The following is a 27,979-nucleotide window of genomic DNA, read 5'->3' on the forward strand; positions in this document are numbered from 1 at the left end:
CAACATTTCTATAACTTCACTAAAAGCAGCATTTATAGCAGCAATTATATTTTAAGTTTTAAATAAACAGCTATAAGTAAAGCTTAATAAATGGCCAGATATTACTTAGATATATGAACGTTTGGTTGTGAATTTCACAATTATTGCTGCATCGTTTTAGAATTTCTTTTCTTATTGCGTTGTTACTTTAGAAATAACAGTTCACAATTTGTAGACTGAAATTGAAAAACTTCTTGACCAACTAATTGATAATTTACTAATTTGTTTTCCAAACGTACATTGACCGTTGCATTGATTCTTTTTGTTTAAAAAAACAAGCTTGGTAAAAAAACAAACATAGTAAATGTTGTACAGTATATGAGTTTTTTTTGGTGAACAATAAGAACAAAAAATTTATAGTACATCGATCAATTGTCCTTTTAATTTTCTTAAATGTTTTTTGTCATTATTAAAGAGTCTTAAGTGTGCCCAGTTAAACTGTTTCTGCCAGTTTTCTGGATTTAATCAGCTGAGCATTGTAAAGCATTCTCCTCACCTTTGTGTTCCAGCTGCTATAAAATTTTGTATCAAAACATATTTTGTTGTATGGTGAACCCAAAGTAAAATACGTATTTGATTATTAATATTTACAATCTAAAATACAACTAGTCATTACCCCAAGCATACCCTTAAGGGAAACACATGTGAATGGGGGAAATGTGGGGGGGAAAGTGTGTGATCACACGGGTCAACCAGCAGTGGCAAAAATCAGTCCACCACAAGCTCTAGTCCACAGTCCACAAGCTCTAACTGATCTCATCATACGTCCACCCCATACAAACACCCCTCCCCTCCCCTCCCCTCCCCTCGATTAGTGTGTAGTATGCCCAGGACGCTGCCTGTCTGTGTGAGTGCTAGCTGTTTGTTTTTTTTGGTAAGGGCTTCCGTTTCAAAATAAAAGTTTGACTTTAAAACTGATTTGTATGCCGTTAGCACAGCTAAATGCCCTGTCCGCTCTCTTAACATTTAACAGATCTCGTGTTGCTAATCAGAGTCACGCTACCCTGGAAAGATTCCATACGCGTCTGCAGTGATGGCATGTTCGATTCGTTTTTGACGAACTGATTCTTTTGAACTGTCTGTTTGAATGAATCGGCTGAGATAATCATTCATGTGACCACAATAATTATGTTAAATAAATGCGCTTATATTCTCCATAGGTAAAGCCTGATTTACACTATTTTGCTTGTAGATGATGCCGACTCGTATTTGTAAGTCCAATTCTGGCGTGCGCACAATACAAACGACTAGTGTAAAAACAAACGAGCGATTGCAAACACGGAGAAAATACTGTCGAATAAGAAGAACTGCCAAATGTTAACGACTTTAGTTCGCATTAGGTTCAGAACGGGTAACACTACATTGGCCCTGCGAAAAATTCGACTTGGCTCTGAGTTTTGAATAAGGAAGAACGATTCATTGAAAAGAATCGGTGCAAAATAACGATTTGTTTACGAATCGGACAGAGTCAAAGCGGCGCACAAAGAGAGATGGCAACGTTGGCAACTCTGTAGCTGGCAAACGTCAGTTGAACTAACGCTTCTTTTTTAAAAAAGTTAAAGGCATTATAGTCTAGTGAGAACAAGGCATCTGGTTTATCACGGGGCAACTTTTATAAATGGAATACTCAACTGAATGTAGCTATCTAGCTAGCTACTAAGGTTGGGTTAGCTGCGCTGAATTGATCAATTTAACTACAGAAGGTAGGACATGTTATTTCTTGTGAAAGCAACTGTTCTTAGTTATCCAAACTATTTTTTTTACTGTTTGTATCTAGCACTATGTGTTCGGTTTACTGCTCTGCTTTTACTAGATAGCTATCTAGCTAACATCGAGGCTGTTAACTCGATTAGCTTGTCACTTAAGCTCGGTGACAAAACACGAGGCTATATTGATAATTTAAAGTTTTGTGGCGGGACCGGTGGGGCAAAAAATGTGTTATTGACCTGTCACTGTCCTGCACTAGAGGTATGTGTAGATTAACGCTAATCAGCAGTTAAGCTAACTGAACTAATCTCTGTACAGGTTTTGATTAAATAGTTAGTTCTGTTTCTAAAGAGATGACTGTCGCGGCGTTCTGCCGATTGCGAGCTTAGTGCTATATTGTACCACTGCAACTCTTGAGGTGCACTGCAATCGCAGTTCCCGAAGAGTAGTATGGTATTGGACGTATACACTATATTAAGGCATACAAGTCGTAATAGTTGGAGTTCCATTTAATCACGGGCCCCAGAAAGTCTACATTTAAAACAGAATTACAAGATGGCTTTGCGGTGTGCTCTTTTTGACACACACCTTGTATTTCATTGTTATGAAGAATATATTGTTTTACATGATTGACTTTTTATGCTTTACTAACTTCACCTTCCAGTGATTTCTGCATCCAGATCTTCACCAGCTTCTGTTTGAGGGAGGAAGAGCATGGCAGGTTTTTGGAGATCTTACCAGGCATTAATGGCCAAACGTCCATGGACTGTGCAAATTGTAACAGCTGGTAAGGGCCCTGAAATCTACCATCCCACACCAGCTCATGTCTCCAGTATAATGCCTCTTCCACTTATACTACTTTTTAGTTAAAATTAAGAATGTGTTTTCCAGCACTTTTAGGTCAACTCTATCCCAATAGTGGTGTTATTTGCTGTAAGTAAACATTTACCTTTTCTGTACCTATTCTTGTCTATGCTGGCAATAGCATCATTAGAGCAGACCTGATGAGTTTAGGGTGATTTCCAGAATGGAACATTTATTTTATTGCTTTCTCCATACACCAGGGGTGTCCAGTTTTGATCCTAGTGATCTACTGCTTTACAGAGTTTTGCCCCAACCCTAATGTAACGCACCTGATCTTGGTAAAAATAAATAAATAAATAAATAAATAAAGGCTTCCAGGGGCCTTTATTATGAAAATTACAGTCTGGTGTGTTGCATGTGGGCTGGATGTTTAAAAGACTTGAAATAACTGTTTTAACAAACTAGAACCATCATATCTTCTGAACCTTGGTCATAACTGGCAGTTCCAGCAATGCACCAAAACTTTAGTCATAACGTATAGGGACAAAAGTATTAGGACACCAACACTTTACACCTATGAGAGCTTGTATGACATTCTATTCTAAATCAATGGGGATTATTATGTAGTTGGTCCCCCCCTTTGCAGCCATAACAGCTTTCGGTCTTCTGGTAAAGCTTTCTACAGGACTTCGATGTGTGTCTGTGGGACATTTTGCTCATTTATCCAGAAGATCATTTGTGAGGTCAGACACTGATGTTGGACAAGAAGGTCTGGCTCGCTATCTCCAAAGGTGTTTAATGGGGTTGAGGTCAGGCCTCTTTGTGGGCTAGTCAAGTTCTTCCACACCAAATTCACTCAACCATTCCTTTATGGACCTTGCTTTGTGCACTGGGGCACAGTAATACTGTTATAGAAAAGGGCCTTTGCCAAACTGTTTCCTTTAAGTTGGAAGCATACAATTGTCCAAAATTTCTTGGTCTGATGAAACATGATTTCCCTTTACTGTATTGTATTGTCCATTGTATTTCAACCATCAGCAACCTCAAACCAGTAACCGGCTGCCGAACTGCTCAAGCTGTGGTTCCATCTGCCCCATATGCCACTGGTACTCCACATCCACCCAGACAGTGCTCTGCCTTTTGAGCGCAGATACATACTCTGCGGGTCCCAACGGAACTTCCACATTGCTGACTCAGCAGTCATAAACACCATCTGGTCTAAATCTGGGAAAGTGAACCACGCTGTCTTTGTCAAGATAGCTAGGTCGGCTAACGTCATTGCATCCACAGACCGTGGTGTAGTTAATGACGGGCTTCTCAACACTGTCTCTAACGGGTAAAAGCCTTCTGCTCCAGGACATCCTCCTCAACTGTAAGTTTAACTTTCTTTATCTTTGAGATGTGGCAACAATCCGGTGACTTTTTCCTGCTGAACGAGCTAGCGCCGGCTGGGTTTGTTTACTTCTGTCACTGATCGAGGGGGAGATCTCTCAATACTTTACCGTGAGCAGTTGAAAGCCTCCACTCTCGCTATACCTTCTGACCAGTCATTTGAAGTAGCAGCCATACAGTTGCATGGACCAAAACCCACTATTTCTCCCTTACCTCTGGATTTGTCCCTTTGTAATTAAAGTCTGCTGCAGTCACCCCATTTGAAAGAAACCCGGTCTAGATCCTAGTAACTTATCCTAGCAATAAGAACCCATCTCTAACCTGCCATTTCTTTCTAAAATCACCATCTCTTTGAGCCGTTTCAATCCGCTTTCCATTCTCACCATAGTACAGAAGCAGCTCTCCTCAAAATAACAAATGACCTTGACTGCATCAGATGTTTTTTTTAATCCATACTTTTTCCTTGATCTGAGTGCAGCATTTGACACAATTTGCCATTCTATCCTCCTTCATAGACTATTAGCCATTGGCTTTTGTAGTACCTCAGGACTGCTTTACCTCATATCTTTCTAATCGCACTCAGTTTATTCAATTAAAGACCTTAACATCCCAGTCATCTCCTCTTACTTCCAGTGTTCCTCAAGGTTCGGTTATGGGCCCTATTCTTTTCATCATCTATCTTCTTCCTTTAGGTCATATCTTATCATAATCAAAATTATAACATCCATTTTCTTTGTTATGCAGATGACACCCATCCCTACCTTTGTTCCTTCATAAGCTACAACTGGTTCAGAATGCTGCTGTTCGTATCGTCCCTAGCACCCCAAATACTTCATTCATCCAGTTCTTCAATAGCTCCACTGGCTGCCTGTAAAATTTCGCATTGACTACAAACCTATACTGCTCACCTTTAAGACTATCCATCACCTTGGCCCTCCATATCTTACCCAGCTCTTTCACATAAATGGATCCAGCCGGACTCTGAGATCTTCTTTATCCATTAGTCTTACTGTCCCGCCAGATTTTAGCCACTCTGCCCCCCTGTCTTTGGACATCTGTAACATTGACTAAATCACGCCTCAAAACTAATCTCTATAGGACCGTATACATCTGTAGCCTGCTTTCTTGATTTTATGTTATTTTAAAATTGCTTTCCTGTTTTTATTGTTTGTTGTTTTTGCTTTAATTTTATTATTTTATGTACAGTGACCTTGAGAGTCCTGAAAGGCAACTATAAATAAAATGTAGTAATATTATTTATTATTATTACACAATTATATCTTATGCTTAGCATTGTTTGTAATGGTGTAGGGCTTGCATGCAGCTGCTTGTTTTTGTGCTAAGGTTAGTCAAGTCAAGTGGGGTTTTATTGTCATTTCAACTACATACAGAGTACACAGTGAAACGAAACAACGTTCCTCCAGGACCATGGTGCAACATAGACACAGTGCGTACAGAACACAAGTGCAAGACAGTACAAGTGCGCCAGTACAAGTTAGTGCCAGAGGAGGTAACATTATGCTGTCCTCCACTTCTGCTGAGTTGCTGTAGTTCTTAAACACTTTAAGTAATAAGTAGTTTTAGTAATACTGCTTGTGAAATATGAAGCGGGATTAAATTTTACAAACTGACTTGTGTGGCATCCTGTTACAGTACCACATTCTAATTTGGTGAGCTCTTAGGAACACCAGTGGCAATGGGACTGAAAAAAACCCACCTGAATTCAATGATTAATTGGCATCCCAATACTTTTGTCCATATAGTGTAGAATATCTAGGTTTTGGAACTGGTGCATTGCACTGGAATGGATGGAATAATGCAGAAGGACTATTGCAGAATTCTTCAGCAAACTGCAGTGCAGCTCTAATGTATACAGTGTGTAATATTTGACTAGATGTCCTTTATCAAGTTAAACCATGACCTTGTGATTTTGGGACCCAGACAGTGTACCGGTTGTTGGTAACCTTCATGGGGTGCGTGCTTTGCAAAAAATTGTTTTTTGTTAACAAGCTCCTTTGCACTTACTCCCAAAAGGATCATTGTGTTTTTTCATGGAATAAATGCAGTTTCAGCACATTTTTACTTCATTAATCTTTTAAATACATAAATGTACTTGCACTTCTCTGTCACCAGATGGCAGTGAATTACAAGGATTTTAACTGGATCAATGAATTGTAGATTTTCATGTTGTTAGAGTTTAAAAAGTGAGAATATGTGGTAGTTGTTGGGAGTGTGCACAGGTAATATTTAGAAAATAATATTAACACAGTTGTGTGAAATACTAAATGTCACAGTATTCAGCTGGTTCACTAAATGGGACCTGATGTTTTTTAGAGATGTTGTGGGTTAAAACTAACACTAAATGCTGACCCTGTTCATGAAAGCATTTATTGGAACATATTACATTACTGTTCTGATAGACTGTATGTAGAGCTGAAAGTTACTGTTAGTCATCCAGACAAAGTTCTACTTGTACACTTTGGCTAAAAAGTGTTAATGATGTAATAATGATATAATTGTAAGAACTTCACGCCTCTTTTCAAAAGAAGTGGACACAGTTAAGTTTTTTTTCCTGATTTTTTCCTCAATATTTTGCTGTGTGTGATGTGGCTTGTTACCTCAAACCTGGGAATTAACAGATGTATTAGGTGTGCCTCATCATATCCCCCTCCCTCCTCTGTGAAGTGAAGGTCCAGTCCAATCAGGTCCATAAGTAATTGGGCAGTGACACAATTTTTGGATTGATTCTGGGGCAGTGGTGGCTCAGCGGTTAGAGCTCCGGGCTATTGATGTTGGTTGTGAGTTTAATACCCCAGGCTCAACAAGCTGCTACTGTTGGGCCCTTGAGCAAGGTGAATGAAACGTGAATGGAATGAGACAGCAAATCAGCCAGCACACCTAAGTGACGTATTAACTTTGTTAGTAGTCTGTAGTAAAAAATAAATAAATAAACAAACAATCAATGGTGTAACTTAAGGGGAACGACTGAAGGCATTTACCATGGCTTGAGTTGGCCATGTCACACCAGTCTCATCAGCTTAATGTGGTAGGGTGCTGTGGTCCCTGCGAGCAAGCAGAGGCTGGATCATCTGCCAAATTGATCACAGGTAATTTCACCCGGACGTAAGATGTTTCAGTCAGGGCTATTAGCCCCCAGAGGCATTCCTTCAAGGACAGACGGGGGTGAACACTGCTGATATCAGCAATTGTTTGTGGAGCAGTAGGCTTTCTTGTGGACTTCATTCAGACATGTGCCACGCGTCATTTTGGCACCAAAAACTGGACAGATTGCAAGTCAGGGTGTGGTAAACACTGTTATTTTTAATGGCGTATCTTGGGAACATGCAGTTATGTTCACAATTGTGCTGGCCAATGTTGCTAAAATTTAACATTAGCATTTTAGTTTTTTCAAAATATATCACAATGTCAGGTAGTGCTATGGTAAAAGTATGTCTAACAACCCTGATGTAACTTGTTTTGCTTTGTTTTGTTTAATTCACTCCATTTTTCTTCACAAAATAGGCACTCTGACAGGACTGTAAATATTAACCATCCAGACACACGTTTACTGTTACAGTTGATTTACAAATTAACTGTAAAATATATATTACATCTATTACACATCTATTACATATTTTACAGCAAATATAAATTTTAGTTTCTTGTGCCCGAAAATGATACAAATACTATATAATATGCTTAAAAATCTTTTAGTTGACTGATATGCACGTAGTACATTTCTTCCAAAAACAATTTATCCAGTTTGTTTTCTTGTTATACATTAAACTGGTAATCAAACAAATTACTGTTTGACAGTTAGCTAGCTAAACAGTTTCTTTCCAAGGTAAGTACACAAGCAGACTAGACCCAAAGAGACTAAGACCCAGCAGTCTAAAGTGAGCTAAGGTAACCGATGTCATAAGGGACTGTTTCTCGTGTCATGACGTGTTTTGTCTGTAGCATATGTACAGCAAAAGAGTATAACAAAAGTCTGTGTGCTACCACAGTCTAAGTACATGACTTTTTAACCTAGCATATTTATTAAAACACAAAAATAAAATGTGGACGATTCTGTTAATTAAAAATCTAAGTTTATGGTAAATCAAAACATTTTTGTAGAGCCTTTGTCTTTCACTTATTTTATTTGTGTACAATCTGTGTAATAAATTATTGAAAAACAAAATACATTTTAGTATTACACAAAACTGTCCCCAATAAGCCCCAAGAAAAAATTCTTCTTTTATTTCATTTTCTTCTGTGGTTACTTGTCATACTTGCCACTGTACTGTGGCAGAGAAGGAAGCTGCACATCCATCAGATGATGCTTAAGCTCCAACTTTTAATGACTTTCTCTTGAGTGCTTTACAACCCTGTGAATGTCAGTTACACGCAGAAAGTGGCAAATGCAAGTGTTTATTACCCTCCTCCAGTTCCAGGTGCTGCTGCTCCTTCTGCTCCTTCCCACCCTGCCTACATTTTTCTTTGTGCTGTACCCTGTGTACTATGAGAGAAGGGCTGTTTTAATAAGACAAGCCAGTAAAAGCATGACAAAGGTTTCAGGTCTCTTTCCACTGTGCTATCCCGCATTATTAGTTCTTCTGACATTTCAAGAAAAGGTTAGATCACATAAAAGAGACTACCTTGCCTCACTAGGATCTGCCATTAATGCACATTGTCCTTTGTAAACCATGATATTTGGTGGAGCTGGAGGTAGCGGCTGTAAATTTTGTCTCTCTTGTTTAATTTTTTCCCCTGGTTATTCTTTTTCACCGTTTTAGTAAGATTTTAAGATTTTGTTACAAAAGAATTTCAAAAGGCTCAGTGACCCACTGATTTAGGATAGACTTCTAATGCAAGAGAAAATTCAGTTGAGTATCCACTTGTGTGCTGTAAAATCTAAAACAATTTTATTGGTTTGGGGACTACAAACCAACAAGTAGTATCACCATTAAATTAACCAGCACCAAAATTTGGTGATATTTTAAGGTTATTAAAGAGAAATATAATCATAGACGTTCCCCAAGAATGTTTTTAAACTCCAAAAATATAAAGAATCAAAGGCTATAGATAGGTAGCTACACAATGTTGTTGTTAGTGCGTTCCTTACGTACCCACTTTTTGCCAGAAAATCTTACATTTCAACATGATGTAGTTACTTAGAACTTACTAACAATTTAGGTCAGCTAGATCAAAAAAAATATTGTAGTTTGTGTTTACAGGGCAGTGAATGTTGTGGAAGTGCTGGATTATACCTGCATGAGTGTGAAAAGATAATATTTAAGGAATCCTTTAAACCCGAATGTCGCCAATATCCTAATAAGCCACTGAATAATGAAGATTAAAATTTGTTATTGTAAGTGTGATGATGCACACTTGCATGATGGGTTAGGAGTAGACAGTCTGGCATATAAGATGCTAAAAATATTCTGCTAATGCATTTCTTTGGTCTTCATTCTCCTCTGTTTGTATTCATTGTGAATTTTCAGTGTTTGTCAATATCAGTTGTCTCTTTACACACACATGCATAATGCATGGCTTTATTCAGTGCCGGACGGCTTTGACTGGAGCCGATCGAAGACACAGTGGAATGAGAGAGGACCTGTGACATTTCCGGCTGATCAGATGAAAAAGCTCTGTCAATGTGATTGGCACACATTGTGTGTGTGAGCGTGTGTGAGCGAGAGAATGCATAAGAGTGCTGCAACTGCATCAGTCACCATCAGTCAAGTTCAGCAGCCAAAGTTCATTTAGGCTTACTGCGCTGCTCATTTATACACATGCAGTGGCAAGAAAAAGTATGTGAACCCTTATATTGTGTTTTGCATTCATTTGTCATAAAATGTGATCTGATCCTCATTCAAGCTTTTTTATAGGGTTGAGTGGCTTGGCCACTCCAAAAGGCAGATTTTGTTTTTCATAAGCCATTTTGTTCTGGACTTAAACCAGTGTTTTGGGTCATTGTCCTGTTGCATTAACCACCTTCTTCAGAGTTTCGGCTGATACAGAATGTCTCATTATCTTGTAAATTTTTTTTATACACTTGGGAATTCATCCTCCCCTTGCAGAAGCAGAGATTTGGCAAAGCAGGCCCAAATAATGTTCATTCCACCATACTTTACAGTTGGGATGATATGTGCCCATGGTGATGGGCAGTGCCTTTTTATGCCAGATGTAGCACTGTGTGTTCTTTCCAAATAGTTCAATCTTAGTTTCATCTGTCCACAAAACATTTTGCCAAATTAAAGTCACTCAGGGTTGTTTCTTTACCTCGTGAGTCTCCGTTGTGCTCTTGGTAATTTTGACTGGGCACTCACTTTTTGGCAGAGTAGCCGCAGTCCCAAATTGTCTCCATTTGTTTGTTTGCCTCACTGTAGTTCTAAAGTCTTTGAAATCACTTTGTAACCCTTCCCAGCTTTTTTTCCCATTTTCTTAAGAAGGCTCTAGGTATGCTAACACCTGACTCCATTTAGCCTTTTTGAGATCATTAACTCAAGGGTTCGCATACTTTATCCACTAGCACTGTGAGGTTGTTATGGATGTTTTTAATTAATAATAATTAATTATTAATAATAATAATACTTTTTTTTTTTGTTATTATTTTAGTCACATTATATTTGTCCATTCGCTTGACTTGGATGAGAATCAGCTACATACAATTTGTACATTTCTTTGACAGTATAATAGTTAAGGGTAGGGTTTTTTTTTTAATCTGTGCATGAACACTTGTGTGATTGGACAAACTAATATCTTTATTGCAGATGCCTTCAGCTGCTGCTTGTTGCGGGTTTCTTTTGCATTCAGATCTGTCTTCAATACAGACAAAAACAGGCTCAGTTGGATCTTTATGAACATTCTTTGCCTTAAGAAGCCTTTTTCGGTCCTTATCTATCTGAATAGTCAAACACCATGCTTTTAGTTTTCCAGCATTTAAATCTAAACTGGACTCTCTTTATCACTTTATACACTTTATATCCCTTTAGAGAAGTACTGCCAGTCTCCGTCAGATGCCTAATGTCAAGTGTTGGCTAGAGGTCTATAAAGCCCCCCAGTATTACTTTTCTTCTCCATATTCACTTTTATTTTCTGTGCAAAGAATCTTGGTCCAGAACTGCACAGGTTTTTTATGTCTCCTATTAGTGTAATCTGATCTTTCTGTTCTTGGGTGTGACCAGTGGTTTGCTGCTTGAAGTAAACCCTCTGCATTTAAATTTCTATAGGTTTCTTTTGATTGTAGAACAATGTTGTCCTTGACAATTATATGCCTACTTCCATGAGAGTGACAATATGTTGTGAAGTGGGTTTGTTTTTCCACTAGGGAAAGAATTCTGCATTTATCTACTTTAGTAGTCTTCCAAGCCTTTTGTGTAATTTATTTATATGAATAAAGCATAATGAAATATATACATAAGTAAGATTTTTAATTCATTTTATTAACCAGCTAGGATTTTTTTCAGGTTCTGCTATACTCTTCCTTGAAAAACACTTCAAGCTCTGTATTATTCCTTGGGACATCCTACTGCATATTTAGGGTAGACCCCCTGATTTTTGTAGAGATGTTTAAGTATGGCGACTGTGAGCGCCATATCGAGAGCTTCAGCTTGTGTTTCATGGTGTATTTTGAGGTATGTTTTTGGATTGATGTTCTGTTACACTTGGACTTCAGCTATATGTCATTAATCATTTCCAAATAGCATGTACAATTTTAGACCATGCCAGCTATGTCTGCTTTAGCTGTTTTTGGTTTGTTTGTTTTGTTTTACTTTTTCTTAAAATCCTGACCAAGAATCTTCACATGCCATTTTCCTGCTTCTTGTTAAGTCGGCATAGGAGTGTGGAGGGAAATGAGGGTGATGTTCATCTGAATGAGTCTTTTCTTTCTGCTTCCCCCCCCATTTGCTCCAGGCTCTTTGGTAGGGGTGGGTGATGTTATCTCCCAGCAGCTGATTGAACAACGAGGCTTGACCAACCACAGTGTGAAACGCACTGCTAAGATGATGAGCATTGGCTTCTGTTTTGTCGTAAGTCTTCGTCATTTTTACTGCTTCTGTACAGTTATCTAAATGATTTAATCCCCATTGCAAGTTAATTTAATTAGAAACATTTATGAACTTTCAGCTGTTTGTAATAAACCAATGAAACAAGACCAATTTTATTATTCATACAAGTGCTTTCAACACAAAATTTAACACAAAATGGGTTTCAGAATTATTCAACCACCTGAATAGAATCCCTCATAAGAACTTGTTAATTGAGGGCTTCATTAGTTGCATCAGGTGTGCTTGAGATAAAACACAGTAAGTACCTAGACTAGCTAGGGGTCTATTGACTATGATGTTTGTTTATGACTTGTCCAATCTGTTCAGAGAAGATATGGGCACAAAGAGAGCAAAGAGGCATTAATGTTCCTAGAGATAGCATAGTTTACAAGATCAGATTCAAAGGAGCACTGGCTACCCATGACTGCTTTATTGTTGGAATTTGTTAGAAGGAGATTTGGAGTGATGCAGAGTTGAGGCTGTGCAGCATGTCGGTATTTGTATTTATCTACCCCCATTCTATATTATGTGACATTTGACTACCTAAGCCAACTAGAGAAGCCAGGCTTTTTGAAAAGCCTGATTCATTTTGTTCAACTTGAGTTCCAAAAAAGAGGCTCAACATTTGTGCTTGGACAAATCTGCTCCATGCCAGGCTAGGTTTATGTTTAGCTAAACTTGATCAGTTCTGTTGGACAAGCTGTGTGATGTCATATGCTGAAAGCAATTCTCAGGACCAGCGTTCTGCCGCTGTATTGTTTTACACTGTATTTGCAAACTGAGCATATTCTGTTTATATCTTATTATGAATATGTAATAAACAAACTAAATAAAACTTAATACAAATATTTAAGAAACCCAATACCTGTGTTTTAAATAATATTTTGGGTCTGAATCTGGGATTGAAATGTCTTCAGAGGATTTGAGAGTTATATATGGTTGGCATTCTTATAAACCTAATAACTGTATTTAAGTTTAGCTAAATACAGTTAGCACTTGAAACTGTTCAAGAAAAGTGACTAGCTCTGTTTTGTAAATGTATGTAAAGACGAAAAAAAAACCTTGTCACACATTAAGCATTGGAAACAAATGCAGTCTTCATTTCAGGGACGTGCAATAGGCAGAACCCCTCTGTTACCAACCTATAAGCTATATAAACAACATGCTATCAAAAAATCAGCTTAATGTAGCAGGAGATTGGACTGAATTGCGTCTTCCGGCCAATGACTGTTTAAGACAGGGTGGTTTGTATGAGAAGCCCTACTGCTTTCCCTTACCCGTTCTGTCATGTAAGGTTCTACCAACCAAACAGAGCAGTGCTCCTCGTTAGTTGTGAAACAACTCTCTTTACCAATGAGAAGTGCTGTCAGCATTGCTACAATATGCCTGACAGAGGCGCAGAATAAAAAAGGCAGATTTTAGATCTCAGTTCACCATTAAACGGAGATGATTACAGAAATACAGAGCAGAGTGGGGAAATGACTACCAATGTCTATAAATACGAGAGAGATTGTGTACAAGGCTAACTGCATTGTCTTCCACACAGTTTTCTCAGTAGTCTGAGGAGCTCAGTCCGACGCATCCAGCTAAAGTAGCATGCCCCTAGTCTGGATGTTTAGCCTTCCTGCTTGCTAGCCAGTGATGACTTTTACTTTTATAGCACCTAATTACTAGATTAGAGCTGCTCGGATGGCCACTGAATATGTAGGTTTGTTGTACAGGTTATATGTACTTGGCAAATGGTGATACTTGGTCTTTCCAGGAGGCTCAGCAGTTTGGAAAGTATGTTACTGCTGCTCAGTCTTTTCTTTTGCTGTCAGTGATGTGATGTCAGCACAGTCTCACCTGTACCCTTTCTGCTTCCTATGCATTGTGTTTGGAAATGCAGCTGTTACTATGTTGGTAGGTTGCTTTCATCTGTAGATTTATTAATAGCTTTGTAATTATAACTTTGTTATACAGATATAGCATTAAATATTTAACCCCACATCTAATTACATGTCTGAATCAAATCAATAAGTGGACCGTACCTGGTCTATTCTACAACATCCAACAAGCTTTAAAATAATGCTAATGCTTAACTCTGTGTATTCTAGAACTGGTCTATGAAAATCATGTTGGAAAATGATGTCCAGTTAAACTTGCCACCTGTTCCACCAATGTAAATAAGGATCTGACTTTATATACAGTCACATCTAAATGAACAACTGTATGAGTGTTAGTGATTAAGTAAGTTCAGTTGTTCTGAAGTGGACTATTTTACCAATATTGTGTTAACACACTGAAACAAATGAAGTGATAGTGTGCTCCAATGAAATAAATCCTGTGTGTCTTCTCCAGGGACCAGTTGTTGGTGGATGGTACAAATTACTAGACCGACTCGTCACTGGAGGGACCAAAAGAGCTGCACTGAAGAAAATGTTAATTGATCAGGTAGAACTGTATATCATTACATTGAGTGCATTTATCATTTTGGTGCATCTATGGGGTTTTTTGGTAGTTCTTTTGCATGTTACCACTTTTTCAAGTAATGCTCCTTTGTAAATGAAATCAAATGTTAACATTAGCTGTAAGTGGAGCTTTCAGTTGGAAGTTTTCCAAGACCACGAAATGCATAGTTGGACCTGACTGTAACTGGTTTAGGACCAAGTCTTGGTTAAACAAATACGTCACACTCATAGTGTATTATACATACTGCCATATTGTGGGAAAGCAGTCAGGCTTTCACTCTAAATACATCGTCCAGATCAGGACCTCAGTACTACAGGAACAGCGTTTGCCATTTTGAGTACCACTTCTTCTTTGAGTGTCTTTACTGCCTACTGCTGAACATGTTCCCCCAGAACACTTGTTGCTTTAAAGGTCAAACAACAGAGGTGTCCCACCTTTACCTTCCCCACCATGATTTCTGGAAGGCAGTCAACCTTCTGTTTGAAGTTTAGTACAGTACACATTTTTCTACCTAATGACTCATCTGGTACAACCAAGTCAGATGAGACCAAAATTGAGCTCTTTGGCCTCAACTTATCTCGACGAGTTTGAAGCTGGCATAAAATTATGAGACGTTTCATTTATTTTTTTGTATTAAAACTTTTAAAGTCAGTGGGGGATCAAATACTTATTTCTTCCACTTACATACTGTATTGTATATGCATAGCAAACAGCAAATAGTGATTTATTTGGGTGATGTGCTTCTAAAACACGTTTTGTTTTAGTTAGAACTAAGGCTTGATTTAGTTTTTTTCCTCAATGAAACAGTTTTTACCCCTCAACATGGGGTAGATCAGAGAATATACAAAAGTAATTAAATAAATATTTTGCCAAATGATCATTGTTGGACAAAAGAAACAGAAAATCCTAAAGCTGCAGCTGCATATGTTGGCAATCTTTTTTATGTGCATCTGGAAAATGTCCAAGAGTGATTTTGGATGAAATCCGCTTTTTAATTCACAATGCAGAGGCGTCAATAATTCTGACACATTTTTGTTTGGGGGAGTGGGTGTTGCTTTCTCCTTTTTTTTTTTTTGTGTTTGGAGTCCTTTTTCATAATGTTAGGCTTCTCGTATTTGTATTGCACGATTAAACTGATGAACAAATATATTTTAGAGCTTTTCCTCAAGTGAAAAGGTTTGCTACTAATGCTGAAGTAAATCTGAGGGGACCTAAGCAGCAGGTTGTATCAGATTTGCTGGTTCTGTGTGTTTTTATTTTTCTATGCAGTAAATGTCCATTGTGTCAAGTTTAATAATAAAGGCAAATATTAGTCAAGTCTGAGTCAGTGTAAAGGTAATTATATTCAATGGGGGGGGGCTGCTGATCGGACTGGTAGGTGGCAGCTGGTCTGACGCAGCTGGGGACCCCAGCGGGCAGTCTTCCAGCAGGTCGGCTAGGTGACCATTTACTCGGAGAAGGTAAAAAGACATAGTTCTGAAAAGACCTTCAGGGAGATTTTACTGTCACTGGAGTGGTAGTGCAGTGTTCCTCAGTTCAGTTAAACCTGCAGAAATATGACCGTGATGGAAGAGTATTTGGAAGATCTTTTCTTCATCCTCACAACAGAATTTAGCATCAGAATATTTTGAAGTAATATCTTAACCATGGTACATTTTGAACGTCCTGTGGACTTATACAATTTAAATTTAACTTTTAAGCTGCAATGAGTAAAGGTATGTTTGTACTTAACAGTTGGAGAGGTGCATTTTGTGAAATGCTGTACCCTTTTTTTCTTCAAAGTCTTTGTATTGATGGCATTGTGCTTTGGGGTTCTGTCTCTAAGCAGACTTATTTCCTCTCCCACAGGTGTGCTTTGCTCCTTGTTTTCTTGCAGCCTTCCTAGGAATCTCTGGAACTCTTAATGGGCTGACTGGGGAAGAGAATGTAGCTAAGCTCAAAAGGGTCAGTGTGTAACATTTTTCTCCTTGATCCTCATACTTTTTGTCAGCTGTTCCTCTACATACAGTGTCAACATGCAGTTAATCAGTGATGATCATGTGGAAATAATAGCTCCCCCTAGTATTGCAGTGGCATCAAAGTATGTACATTACCTAGGAGACCCCTGGGGTACAACATGCCTGTGAGGTGTCTTAACAGTCAAGTTTTTTAATGCATGATTTATATAATCTAAGCTCCATCCCTATTTTTGATTGGCACCTGATGTTAATGCATTGTTGAAATCGCAACTTTTGTTTGTTAATTACTAAAGTTTAGACTGATTTGTGTGACACCAGAAATGCAAAGGTCAGTAACTCTAGGACATGTTTGGGTTCTAAAATTAGCGTAATTTTCACAATATGCAAATTATGTTAAAATGACAGACTGTGCTATATGATTTTTGAGGCTTATAAAAAAAGGAAACCGTAGAAAAAGATATTCCACCATTAACTGTGAGTGGTATTATTGAAAAAGTGGAAGCGTTTAGGAATCACAACAACTCCTCCACAGACCATGTAAAGTTGCATAACACTCTGCTGACTCAATACCAGCTGTTGTAGCTGCACAAGGTTGACCATCAGAAAACTTGATTTGTGTGTCTACCCTGATACTTTCTAACAACCTTTAAAGTTTAAAAAGAAAACTTTAGCCACTAGGGCGGTTTTAGAAAGATCAAGAATATCTTTAATATATAATAGATATACACTGCTCAAAAAAACAAAGGGAACGCTCAAATAACATCCTAGATCATCCTAGAAATCCTAGAAATATTCTTATTGAATACTTTGTTCTGTACAAAGTGGAATGTGCTGACAACAAAATCTCACACAAATCATCAATGGAAATCAAATGTATTAACCAATGGATGACTGGATTTGGAGTCACACACAAAATTTAAGTGGAAAAACACATTACAGGCTGATCCAACTTTATTGTAATGTCCTTAAAACAAGTCAAAATGAGGCTCAGTATTGTGTGTGGCCTCCATGTGCCTGTATGACCTCCCTACATGGCCTAGGCATGCTCCTGATGAGGTGGCGGTCTCCTGATGGATCTCCTCCCAGACCTGGACTAAAGCATCCGCCAACTCCTGGACAGTCTGTGGTGCAACGTGACGTTGGTGGATGGAGCGAGACATGATGTCCCAGATGTGCTCAATCGGATTCAGGTCTGGGGAACGGGCGGGCCAGTCCATAGCTTCAATGCCTTCATCTTGCAGGAACTGCTGACACACTCCAGCCACATGAGGTCTAGCATTGTCCTGCATTAGGAGGAACCCAGGGCCAACCGCACCAGCATATGGTCTCACAAGGGGTCTCGGTACCTAATGGCAGTCAGGCTACCTCTGGCGAGCACATGGGCAGCCCTCCAAAGAAATGCAACCCCACACCATTACTGACCCACTGCCAAACCGTTCATGCTGAAGGATGTTGCAGGCAGCAGATCACTCTCCACGGCTTCTCCAGACTCTTTCACGTCTGTCACACATGCTCAGTGTGAACCTACTTTCATCTGTGAAGAGCACAGGGCGCCAGTGTCGAATTTGCCAATCCAGGTGTTCTCTGGCAAATGCCAAGCGTCCTGCACGGCGTCTGGCCCTCATACCATCCTCATGGAGTTGGTTTCTAACCGTTTGTGCAGACATATGCACATTTGTGGCCTGCTGGAGGTAATTTTGCAGGGCTCTGGCAGTGCTCCTCCTGTTCCTCCTTGCACAAAGGCGGAGGTAGCGGTCCTGCTGCTGGGTCGTTGCCCTCCTACGGCCTCCTCCACGTCTACCGGTGTACTGGCCTGTCTCCTGGTAGCGCCTCCAGCCTCTGGACACTACGCTGACAGACACAGCAAACCTTCTTGCCACAGCTCTTGCCATCCTGGATGAGCTGCACTACCTGAGCCATTTGTGTGGGTTGTAGAGTCCGTCTCATGAGTGTGAAAGCACCACCAACATTCAAAAGTGATCAAAACATCAGCCAGAAAGCATAGGTACTGAGAAGTGGTCTGTGGTCCCCACCTGCAGAACCACTCCTTTATTGAGTGTGTCTTGCTAATTGACAATAATTTCCTCCTATTGTATATTCCATTTGCACAACAGCATGTTAAATTGATTGTCAATCAGTGTTGCTTCCTAAGTGGACAGTTTGATTTCACAGAAGTTTGATTTACCTGGAGTTATATTGTGTTGTTTAAGTGTTCCCTTTATTTTTATTGAGCAGTGTAGCTAGAAACATTGTCAAAATGCTAAAATATATCAAAGGGTTCAACTTTGAGATCTAAACAACATTGCAAATTGCAAACAACAGAAGGTTTGTACATTTTGCTAATAAACCTTTAATAGGAGTTTCAATTTTCTGCAGATTCCATTTGCAGATGGTCGCTTAAGAATAGAGCAGTGTACACCAAACTGACCTTAGGGTACAGTCTGAAAGTGTTCTAAGCAGTTGGGATGGCCCCTAGATTTGCGCAGTATATTTAGAAACCATTTCCGCTGATGGTGGAAAGGATGGGTTGACCATTGTTGGTGACTCATGCTTTGGGGGGGGGGTTTTAGTTGATTCAGCCGTGCTCTCAGCCTGGGCCATCAATTTTTTATGTAAGGAGGGTAGTTGAGTTAAAATGAGGCTAAAAGGTCATTCACATAAATGACAGAAAAGACATGACAAATGTGCTCATTGATGCAAGGTAAAAAGCAATCCTAGTGAATGCCTGTTCTGGGACCAGATGTTAGAATGATTGCTGTTGAGCATCGTGGCTCGCAGAATCATATCAGTATCTCACGAGACTGTAAGTCAGAGATCATCAGTGGAGCCTTGTCTTCATCTCATCTGCAAGGCACAGTGATGATTAAAACTACCTGCAGAAAAAATAAACCCATGGGAATTAATTAATTTCCCACAAGACTAATTTTATTTGCCACCTTTAGTTGTGGCCACGCAGCTCATGATAGATAGCAGTGAAAATGAAACATACCCTTACTTTGTACTTAAGATACTGCATCTTGGGGGTTGTGTTGAGTGTTGTTACCTTAATCTTCCCCTGAAAAATACAGGAAGTCTTTGAAGTTGGTGTGGCGCAACAGATAACACCACTACCTGCCACTGAGCTACCACACCATGTGGGAGACTGGGGTTCGATTCCCGGGCTGGGTGACTGTGCTGCGCTACAGTCCATAAATGTAAATGCCATAAATGTAAATGTAAATGTAAGTTTTTTTTCCCAGTTGAGAATTATTCTACTACAGTATCAACCATCTGCTGACATTGCTACTTTTTGCTGTAGTCTTTCAGTATTGGTAGACTATGACCCTGCAAGGATAAATAAGGTCAAACATGGCAAATCAACACAATATTTCTCACCTGGAGAAGGTTCACCCAGGTGGTCACCATCTTGTTCACTAGAAAACTGAGAGAACTAGAAACTATTTAAGACAAAGAACACATGAATACTACTCTCTGATATAGATTTTTTATATCAGTGGACACCTGTTCACTGATTGTTTCCAAAATCATGGGTATTTAATCATGGGAGTTTATTTTGCTTTTGTCTGAGTAACTGTCTCTACTGTTCAGGGAAGGCTTTCTACTAGATTTTGGAGCATTGCTGTAAGGATTTGATTGCATACTGTGACAAGAGCATTAATGAGGTCAGGATGTTGGCAGATCACCACTCCACCTCATCCCCAACTTATCCCAAAAGTACTGGATGGCATACCATCATTCCAGAGAACACTGTTTTACTGCTCCACAGCTCAATGCTGGGGGCTTTATACTCCTCTGGCCCACATTACATGACAATAAGTTCACATTTATCTCCTCCAGAGTCCAATTCTATTGGCAATAATTCTCTACAGGGACTAAACAAGCTGTGTGTGCATTTGTACATCAGAATTCATACATTAGAAAGGGTATCCACAAACATTTAGACTTGCTCAGCTGACCTTTAAAAAAAAAGATTGCTGTTGCAAGTGACAGGACACTGTTGTTCCAAATTAGTTGGTCTTTATAAGGCATTTGAGAAGGTGCCAAGGATCAACCTTTACCTTACATGCGTTAAGGATGTTTAACTAGGAGATACACCAGTTTGATTAGGGGGGACGCTATGAGCGATGATGTAATTATGTACGCTTTGTGGTATGGCCACACATGAGTTTCGTATGATGACTGGCCCTTTACCCACATCTAGAATAGATAGTTTCTGTGATTTATTTATTTCTTTATTTTTAAATGAAAGATATGCTTTATCTGCTTTATTTATGACATGTGCTCTTTCACCTTCTTCTTAGGACTATATGGATGCTTTGATCTCCAATTACTATGTAAGTCCATCAGTGCATGAGCAAAATAATCACAAAAGTCTTATTGTGTCTTATTGTAAGTGACAAATTTAAAACAAATGAATAGCAATATGAAAGGATAAACATGGACAAAGGCTCCATATAGATCCTCACTAAGCAACAGGTTTTAAATCAACAAATGAGAGATTTGGAAACTAAATACATTGGCCATATTTGTTGTCACCATTTCTCTGTTGTGTACATTATTATTATTGATGCTTTATTTATGTTTAATTAATTGCTGTTTGCATTTAATAATAATGTGTTGAAACTAATTCCCACCTTTGTTTTGGGACTCCCTTTAACCAGTTGTGGCCAGCTGTTCAGATAGCTAATTTCTATTTTATCCCACTTCACCACAGGTGAGTGACTGTCTCTATACTTCAGCTTTGTTATGAACACCATTTTCTGGAAATAGTCTTTCAATTTCTCAAAATTCTAACTTTTGTAATTCTGTCATTTGCAGATTGGCAGTGGTCCAGGTTGTTGCTGTGGTTTGGAATTCATACCTTTCCTGGAAAGCCAATAAAGTATAATTTAATTTTCCATGGTCAAGATCTGCAATTACAGTATAGACCTTTGCTGGGGTGATCAAGATGGAACTTATATAATAGGAATTCAGTTTTTCAGATTTATATGACCTGTAAGAATGTGCGAATATGTGTAATTAAATGACCATTTATAAAATTATTTATTTATTTATTCTTTATATTTAATATGACCTAATGTTCCTTGATACTTTTTCAGTTAGAATTGTTGAAAACTAGATCAACTCTAGTGCATCATCACTACTCTGTCTGCTGGTACTTTATGGTACAAATTCTATAACTGTTCAACTTGGAGTGTTCAAGGTTTTGAACATGCCACATTTACTATTTTCATCTATTTTTTAGTTTAGATATAAATTTCACCTTCCATTTTTTTGTTTTGGTTTGGTTTACCAGTCATTTAGGCTACATCCCTCACAGGTGTTGAAAGGTCATGATTGTCATAATCAGCCTAAACATTGATTCATGCAGTCTCTCATGATGGCTTTAACCCTATCTGTGTCTTGGAAACACATTTCTGACCATTTTGGGAAACAAGTATATAATTGTGCTGATTTTGAACCGTTCCTTCAATGAATTAGCATTAGGAGGAGTAAAGTTTGTGGTTAGTTATTGGAGTGGGTACTATGTTATCCCTGTTCTGTTCATATCATGGGTCTAATTTGGACATATTCTGCTGTCCCTAGTTTTATAGGGACTACTGTTAATCTCATAGTTGTAATTTAGAAATGCCGGCTAATGTCATTGTTCTTATGCGGTATCGGTTTCAGCACCACGGACAGGTCCGCTTCCCCTCTTGTGCTTTTTCTGCTCTCCTTTTGGACGCGGTGGCCGCTGATGCAGAAATGCATCACGACAGGCGCCCTCTTAGTCCCTGGCACACGCACACACACGCGCGCACTTCACACATTCACAGACATTCACATTTCTTTGTCCTGCGGCTGGTGGAGACCTGCTCGTTAAACTCTTCACGTCCGAGGGCTAAAACAGTGAAGGGAATCTAGAGTACTTGTCGGTTGCACCTGAAACAGAGAGGATAGCCATTTCTCCTTTTGGATCTCCGAGCCTTAGAGACTTATCGCAATTATCGCACTATGTGAGCTTGCGCGCCAAACCTTCATCTCGTAGCAAATATCCGTCCTGAGCTCTACGCGTTAAACCTAACGTTGTTCACAAATCTGCGGCGCCACCCGGACCTTTCCATCCACTTTGGAGCTGCTTAATTTACAAGCGGGTTTATGCACTTGCACTGACGTCAATGGAGAAATCTTGGATGTATATAACCGTTGAACTGCAGGCGCTCCACTCCCAAAGCTATTTGGAAGAACTCGTCCACTCCCACTCCAAGTCCCGAGTCAGATCTCCTGTCTGTCAGAATTTTGAAGAATCAGTAAGTACGATCAAGTAAGTTCTCTTAATTCACTGAATGGCAGAGCGTATTTTTTTATTAAGAAGGTTCAGACTTTTCATGTACACAAAAGTTTGCTACGACATAATTTCTTGTTGGTTTGCATGAATTTTTATAAGTGGTGTTTTTTTTAGTATGGTTATTTCCAGTGGATTCACGATTGATTGCCCCACTCCTACTAATTCGTAAATGTAGTTTAACATTTATTTTAGAACAGTGCAGGCCTGTCATACTTTTTTGAGTCGTCAGTGGTGTATATAAAACCTTTGCCTTTTACTAAAAAAAACCCGTTTTGTACAAACGCATAAAATGACAATCCTCACGTGAACGTCCATGTGAACTGTTTCTGACTGTTTACCTACACTTTTCGCCCTTCTCCCCAAATCCAGGGCCTTCCTGTGTGTGCCCCAGGTGTGTCCAACATGAAGCCAGTGCCCATAGCCCTTTTGCTAGCTGCCGTTCTCCTGACCACCCACATACCCCTCAGCGTTTGTCGACCCCGTGACCTGAGCGTTGTGGACGACCGCGGGTACAAGAAGCAGCTGGATGAGGTGCTGCTGCGTGTGGGGGACAACGTTGTGTCTTATTTGCTGGGCGAAAAACTTCTGCAGCACCTGCAGCAGAGGAAACCTGCGGCGCACAGGAGCGTCCCCTTGACCCCGCCGATTCCAGCGGAGCTGGGGCTGGGAGAAGGCCAGGGGTTCGCACTGGGGCTGAGCGCTGACACTCCCCAGAGAGGACGATGGCGAGAGGGTGAGGGGGGCTCACAGAATGAGCTCGTGGGCTTTTCCAAAAGGAACGAGGAGCCGCCCATCTCTATCGACCTGACCTTCCACCTGCTGCGCAACATGATTGAAATGGCGCGAATCGAGAACCAAAGGGAGCAGGCTGAGCTTAACCGCAAGTACCTGGACGAGGTGGGCAAGTAAGAGACCCCTCAACTCGCTTCCTCTAGGCCCTTGCAAAGAAAGAACACTAAAACAAAAGCATAGCACCCGTCGTTGGAAGCCGTCAGCTTCGAGGGAAATGTGGCCGACGGTAGAAGTGAACTTCGATCCCTTAAGCGAGGCATCTCGACGGACATTGTGTGTGTGTGTGTGTGTGTGTGTGCGCGCGCGCGCATGTCTTGCATAGGCCACATTTACACGGAGGAAAGTGCCGAATTGATTCTTACGTGTACATCATTTCACATGAACAAAATATATGACCTCACAACCGTTGTCTTACTCACGTTTCGCAACAAGAGTGTGGATGTAAAATATTTTATTTTATTGTACGTTACATATTTACGTACGATTTATATTCTGTGGAAAAAGATGTCTGTTGTGCCAGTTTCTCCCAGTCCTGTTCATGTTTAACAAAGTCTTTCGTAAGTGCGCGCAAAATAGTGCCGAAAAGGGTTGGGAGTGATGGATAAATCTTAGCACTCAAAATCGGACAAAGTTAATTGCCCCATGTTTTGTGTCCAATACAGCATTCTTAGTGATGTTCAACTCCGACGTATATTGTGCGCATATATACTGCTTGTCATAATGCAAGAAAGTCATAAAAATGACTTTGTAGTTCTATGAAAATGCAAAAATAAACCATGCCAAATGCCTTTCACGTGCGTGAAACCCAATAAAACACTAATCCCTCTAGGCAAGCGAGGTAATGTCAAAGCTGAACTGCTTTCATCTGGGCACGTATTTCAGGGTTTGAACAGGGTTTAACTTTTAATTTATTTTGGTGGACATTGTTCAGAGAATATTACGTTTGCAGAACTATGTTGCTGTTCAGAATGACGTGGATAACTGTGGTAATAATGAACCCATCATATTTTGTGAAACATGAAACCTTTTTAACCCCTCATATGATTTAATGCTCATGTCAGGGAATGCGGGGCGGGGGAATTAAGGAAAAACATCTCTCGCTTTAGGCTGGGTTAGAAAAAAAATGAAAAACAGGACACATTATTTGAAAACCTTTAGATATAGTGTATTTTCAGCTCACAGAAAAAAATGGGGACAAGTAGGAGCCTGCTTGGTCAATAAATGTGCTTTGACACCAACCCTCAGTTTCCCAGAAGCAGGAGGTTTTTTTGCTGCTCTTTATATAAATTATGTTCTTTTCCAAACATTGGACACAGCTTAACAGTAATTAACAGTAATTGCCCCTATTTCTCTTCTCCAGCTATTTTCAATGCTTTGATAAGAAAAGGCTGATGATCTTGGTTCATGTAAGGGGTAAACACAACTGACCAAGTAAAAATGCTTAAAATGAATTGGCACCTCCATCCCTTTAATGGGTTTCTCTTGTTTACAAGAGCTCATCTGGCACACTCAATTAGGCCTTAGGGCGCCTGCAAACGTGCTCCAACCCCATTGTATCTGCAATCAATTAGACTCCACTCTGTTGAGCTCCTCCATGAATTCATCAGTGGGTTGACAGCCCCGGTGACAAGGTCAGAGTCTGCCAGCACACACACAGTCACACACCTAATATATTGACATAACACACAAGTCCACAGAGCAGGGAGGAAAAATATAAGGAGACATCCAGGAATTTTTCTGTTCTGCCACTCTCTGTACTGTCTTGTGTCCCATGATATGGCCAGCACTGTAAGAAGGCTGTATGCTCTCCCAAATCCCTTTGCCCTAATTTTCAGTGGGCAAAAGGCATATAAATGCCTACATAAACAGTGCACAACATATGGTAAACCACAAAAAAGTATAATCTCAGAAAACAGATTCACGCTAGTTGTTATAATAATGATGCAGCTCTGCATACACTCTCCAGACCTTTGAAACCATACAACTGTAGCTTCAGTTTAATTAGAAAAGTTAGAAAAAAGAGCTACTTTTCAATAGCTCTTAGCATCTCTGCAATGTCGACTGTGTTGATTCTAAAGTGTGTCTTACCTCTGTCTGCTGCATGCTAGAGGCCTTGGCAGTCTCTAGGGTCCAGTGAAGGACACAGCAGCCACAAAAATAAAAGTGAGTGAGGTAATGTTTTCCTGTGCCTGTTGGTGATGCAAGTGCACAAGATAGCATTCCTTTTCTCTTCAGGTGGAGGACCACAAAACATGACAACCAAAGAAAGCAGCTCAGGCCATGCTGTAAGCTGTTGTTCTAGTAGTTCTCTTTAGGCATCATAAGAGTTTTGAAAGGAGAAACAGTTTATAATAGGTTAAGACTCATGAAACCTAATTTGCAAACATGTTTGTTTGAATCATTTTTATTGAAACTAAATAAGGTATTTAAGCTGAATGCAGGAATATATAGTATAGGAATAGTATTTTGAATGAAACACAACATTGGGCAGCCAATCAGAACAAACATCATTTACATATAAGCAGTCTTAAAGGCACAGTAGTGAAAAAAAGCCTTTATGGAAAAACAAGTCTTTTAAAATCTTTTTCAAGTTAAATGCATCTTAAGAGGACAGGTGTAAGATATGGGTCTTTTTGCTTCAACATTTCTGTACATTTGGTGCCATATTATTACTTAACTGGACGAAATAACTTTCAATACTGACCCAAATGTGTGGCCACAGGAGAAGATATGAGAACATCACCATACATATAACTCAGAAAAACCTTTGTTAATTTCTGTCCTTTTTATTTAATAAAAAAAAGCTGTTATAAATTTGCTGCAAAATCTGAATTATTTTGAGCCCAATAATGATAATGATAATAATGATAAACATGTCTTTTGCACTCTGTGGCATGTGATGAGCAGAAGATTTCTGTTTAGACAGTAAGATGTTGCATTGTCAAATGCAATCTATGGTGGCTGTAAGGACAAACAAATTAACAAAGCAAAAAACAGAAACAAGGAACTTTAAATGTAGCAATTATACCTAAAAATAAATATTATGTATATAAAATAATAATTTTGATAGTACTTATTATGAGTTACAAACAATTAGTCCCTAAGTTGTGGACAAGTTCTTAGACCACCATCCCAATGGCAGTCAAGAGCATGGGGAAACTCTTTGATTGCAGCCTATAGACAAAGCTGCCATCCAAAGAGCCTTCTGGTGACTTTTAAGGCTGGCCTATCACATTTTAAGAATGTGATGTACTGTTTTGGTTTATTAATGGGTTTTTTTCACTTACAGGCCTGCCAACATGAATGCCAGCAAAACATGCACTGTAAGAAATCTTTTGTCACCTTTTGTTAGGAAGCAAGGGATTATTGGGAAAAGGGACAAACTACTCAATATGGTAGTCAGAATTCCAACACTGCAGCAACAAGAGGTTGTGGAAATCAATATTTGCTTGTCAGCACTCATTCAAAAAGTGTTTACAGTGTGGCAAAAGGAAGACATGTCAATCATCAGTAAAATGAACATTAGGTGCATGAGAAGCCAAAGTATCTGCTTCTAAAAGCAGTGAGCTCTGCTACTATGTTCATTCACTTCAATAACAATCACACTAAAGGTATATAAGCACATCTACTCCAACTGTCCACCTGCAGCAAACCAATGTGGGAAATATATATTTAATTGTTATTAAAAGATTTAAATTAACTTACCATCTCTAGATTATAATTTTCTTAAAAATATAATTATAAAAAGATAACTTAGGAACAAAAACAGATTCATGAGATGATTTAGAGAAAATGGGACTCCAAACATGTCAGACAACCAAAATTGTTCAAATTAGCTTCAGACTTGGAAACTATACATGCTCCACTGCCTGTGTAGGTTTTTAGCTTTAATAAATATATTCTGTTAAATATTTATGATATAAAGCCATTTCTACATGCTCAAAAGCAACTGGACAAACCAACAGTTATTAATATAAGCATTTTTTTTTATACTTGAATGCAAATCCTTGGCAGTCAATGCCTCTCTGAATCTGGAACTCATGGGCATTACAAAATGCTAAGTTTCACCTCTTAAGGTTCTTTGCCAGGCCTTCCCCTAGGCCACCCTTTGTTGCTTTTTGTGGTTTGTGGTTTCTGCTTACAGTTTTGTATTCAGTAAGTGAAAAGTGTGGGTTCATGTTGTTAGGTGTCTGAGTCAATAAAATTCCCTTTCTTCACCTTTTTTCAAAGCTTTTTGCCTTTTTAGAATTATTTGGGTAATTTCCATTTGTATAGTCATTTAAGCAGTTTTGCATCATTTGACTCATTTTGTTCTTGATACTTCTGTCAGCATCAACAAACACCTGATCAAATAAGTGATCTGGTTTCATTAGCAGCCATAAATGTCCATGTCATAACAGTGCCTTCACTATGTTTGGCATTTGTTGTAGAATGCTTCAGATCGTTAACCCTCCATTTTCTTCTCCAAACAC

At 39.2% G+C, this 27,979-nt stretch overlaps 2 protein-coding genes across 7 annotated transcripts; both read left to right on the plus strand.

Annotated features, from left to right (window-relative positions):
- Positions 1-973: 973 nt before the first annotated feature.
- On the plus strand, positions 974-21,426 carry mpv17 (mitochondrial inner membrane protein MPV17). 6 transcript variants are annotated; one of them, XM_072679951.1, is made up of 9 exons: positions 974-1,742; positions 2,411-2,533; positions 11,845-11,960; positions 14,319-14,411; positions 16,278-16,373; positions 19,456-19,608; positions 20,689-20,721; positions 21,049-21,101; positions 21,206-21,426. In XM_072679951.1, exons 2-9 carry the CDS (start codon positions 2,461-2,463, stop codon positions 21,273-21,275), a joined length of 687 nt encoding a protein of 228 aa, XP_072536052.1. In that variant the 5' UTR covers positions 974-1,742; positions 2,411-2,460; the 3' UTR covers positions 21,276-21,426. The 6 variants fall into 6 exon arrangements, with proteins under 6 accessions (XP_072536052.1, XP_072536062.1, XP_072536081.1 ...); XM_072679961.1 differs by having other exon boundaries at positions 19,456-19,581; XM_072679980.1 differs by lacking the exon at positions 19,456-19,608.
- A 1,114-nt stretch (positions 21,427-22,540) lies between these two features.
- uts1 (urotensin 1) lies at positions 22,541-27,696 on the plus strand. The gene has a single exon (XM_072679992.1). It carries the CDS (start codon positions 23,118-23,120, stop codon positions 23,622-23,624), a length of 507 nt encoding a protein of 168 aa, XP_072536093.1. The 5' UTR covers positions 22,541-23,117; the 3' UTR covers positions 23,625-27,696.
- Positions 27,697-27,979: the final 283 nt, after the last annotated feature.

Source organism: Salminus brasiliensis, chromosome 1 (assembly GCF_030463535.1).
Source record: "Salminus brasiliensis chromosome 1, fSalBra1.hap2, whole genome shotgun sequence".
NCBI classification, from domain to species: domain Eukaryota; kingdom Metazoa; phylum Chordata; class Actinopteri; order Characiformes; family Bryconidae; genus Salminus; species Salminus brasiliensis.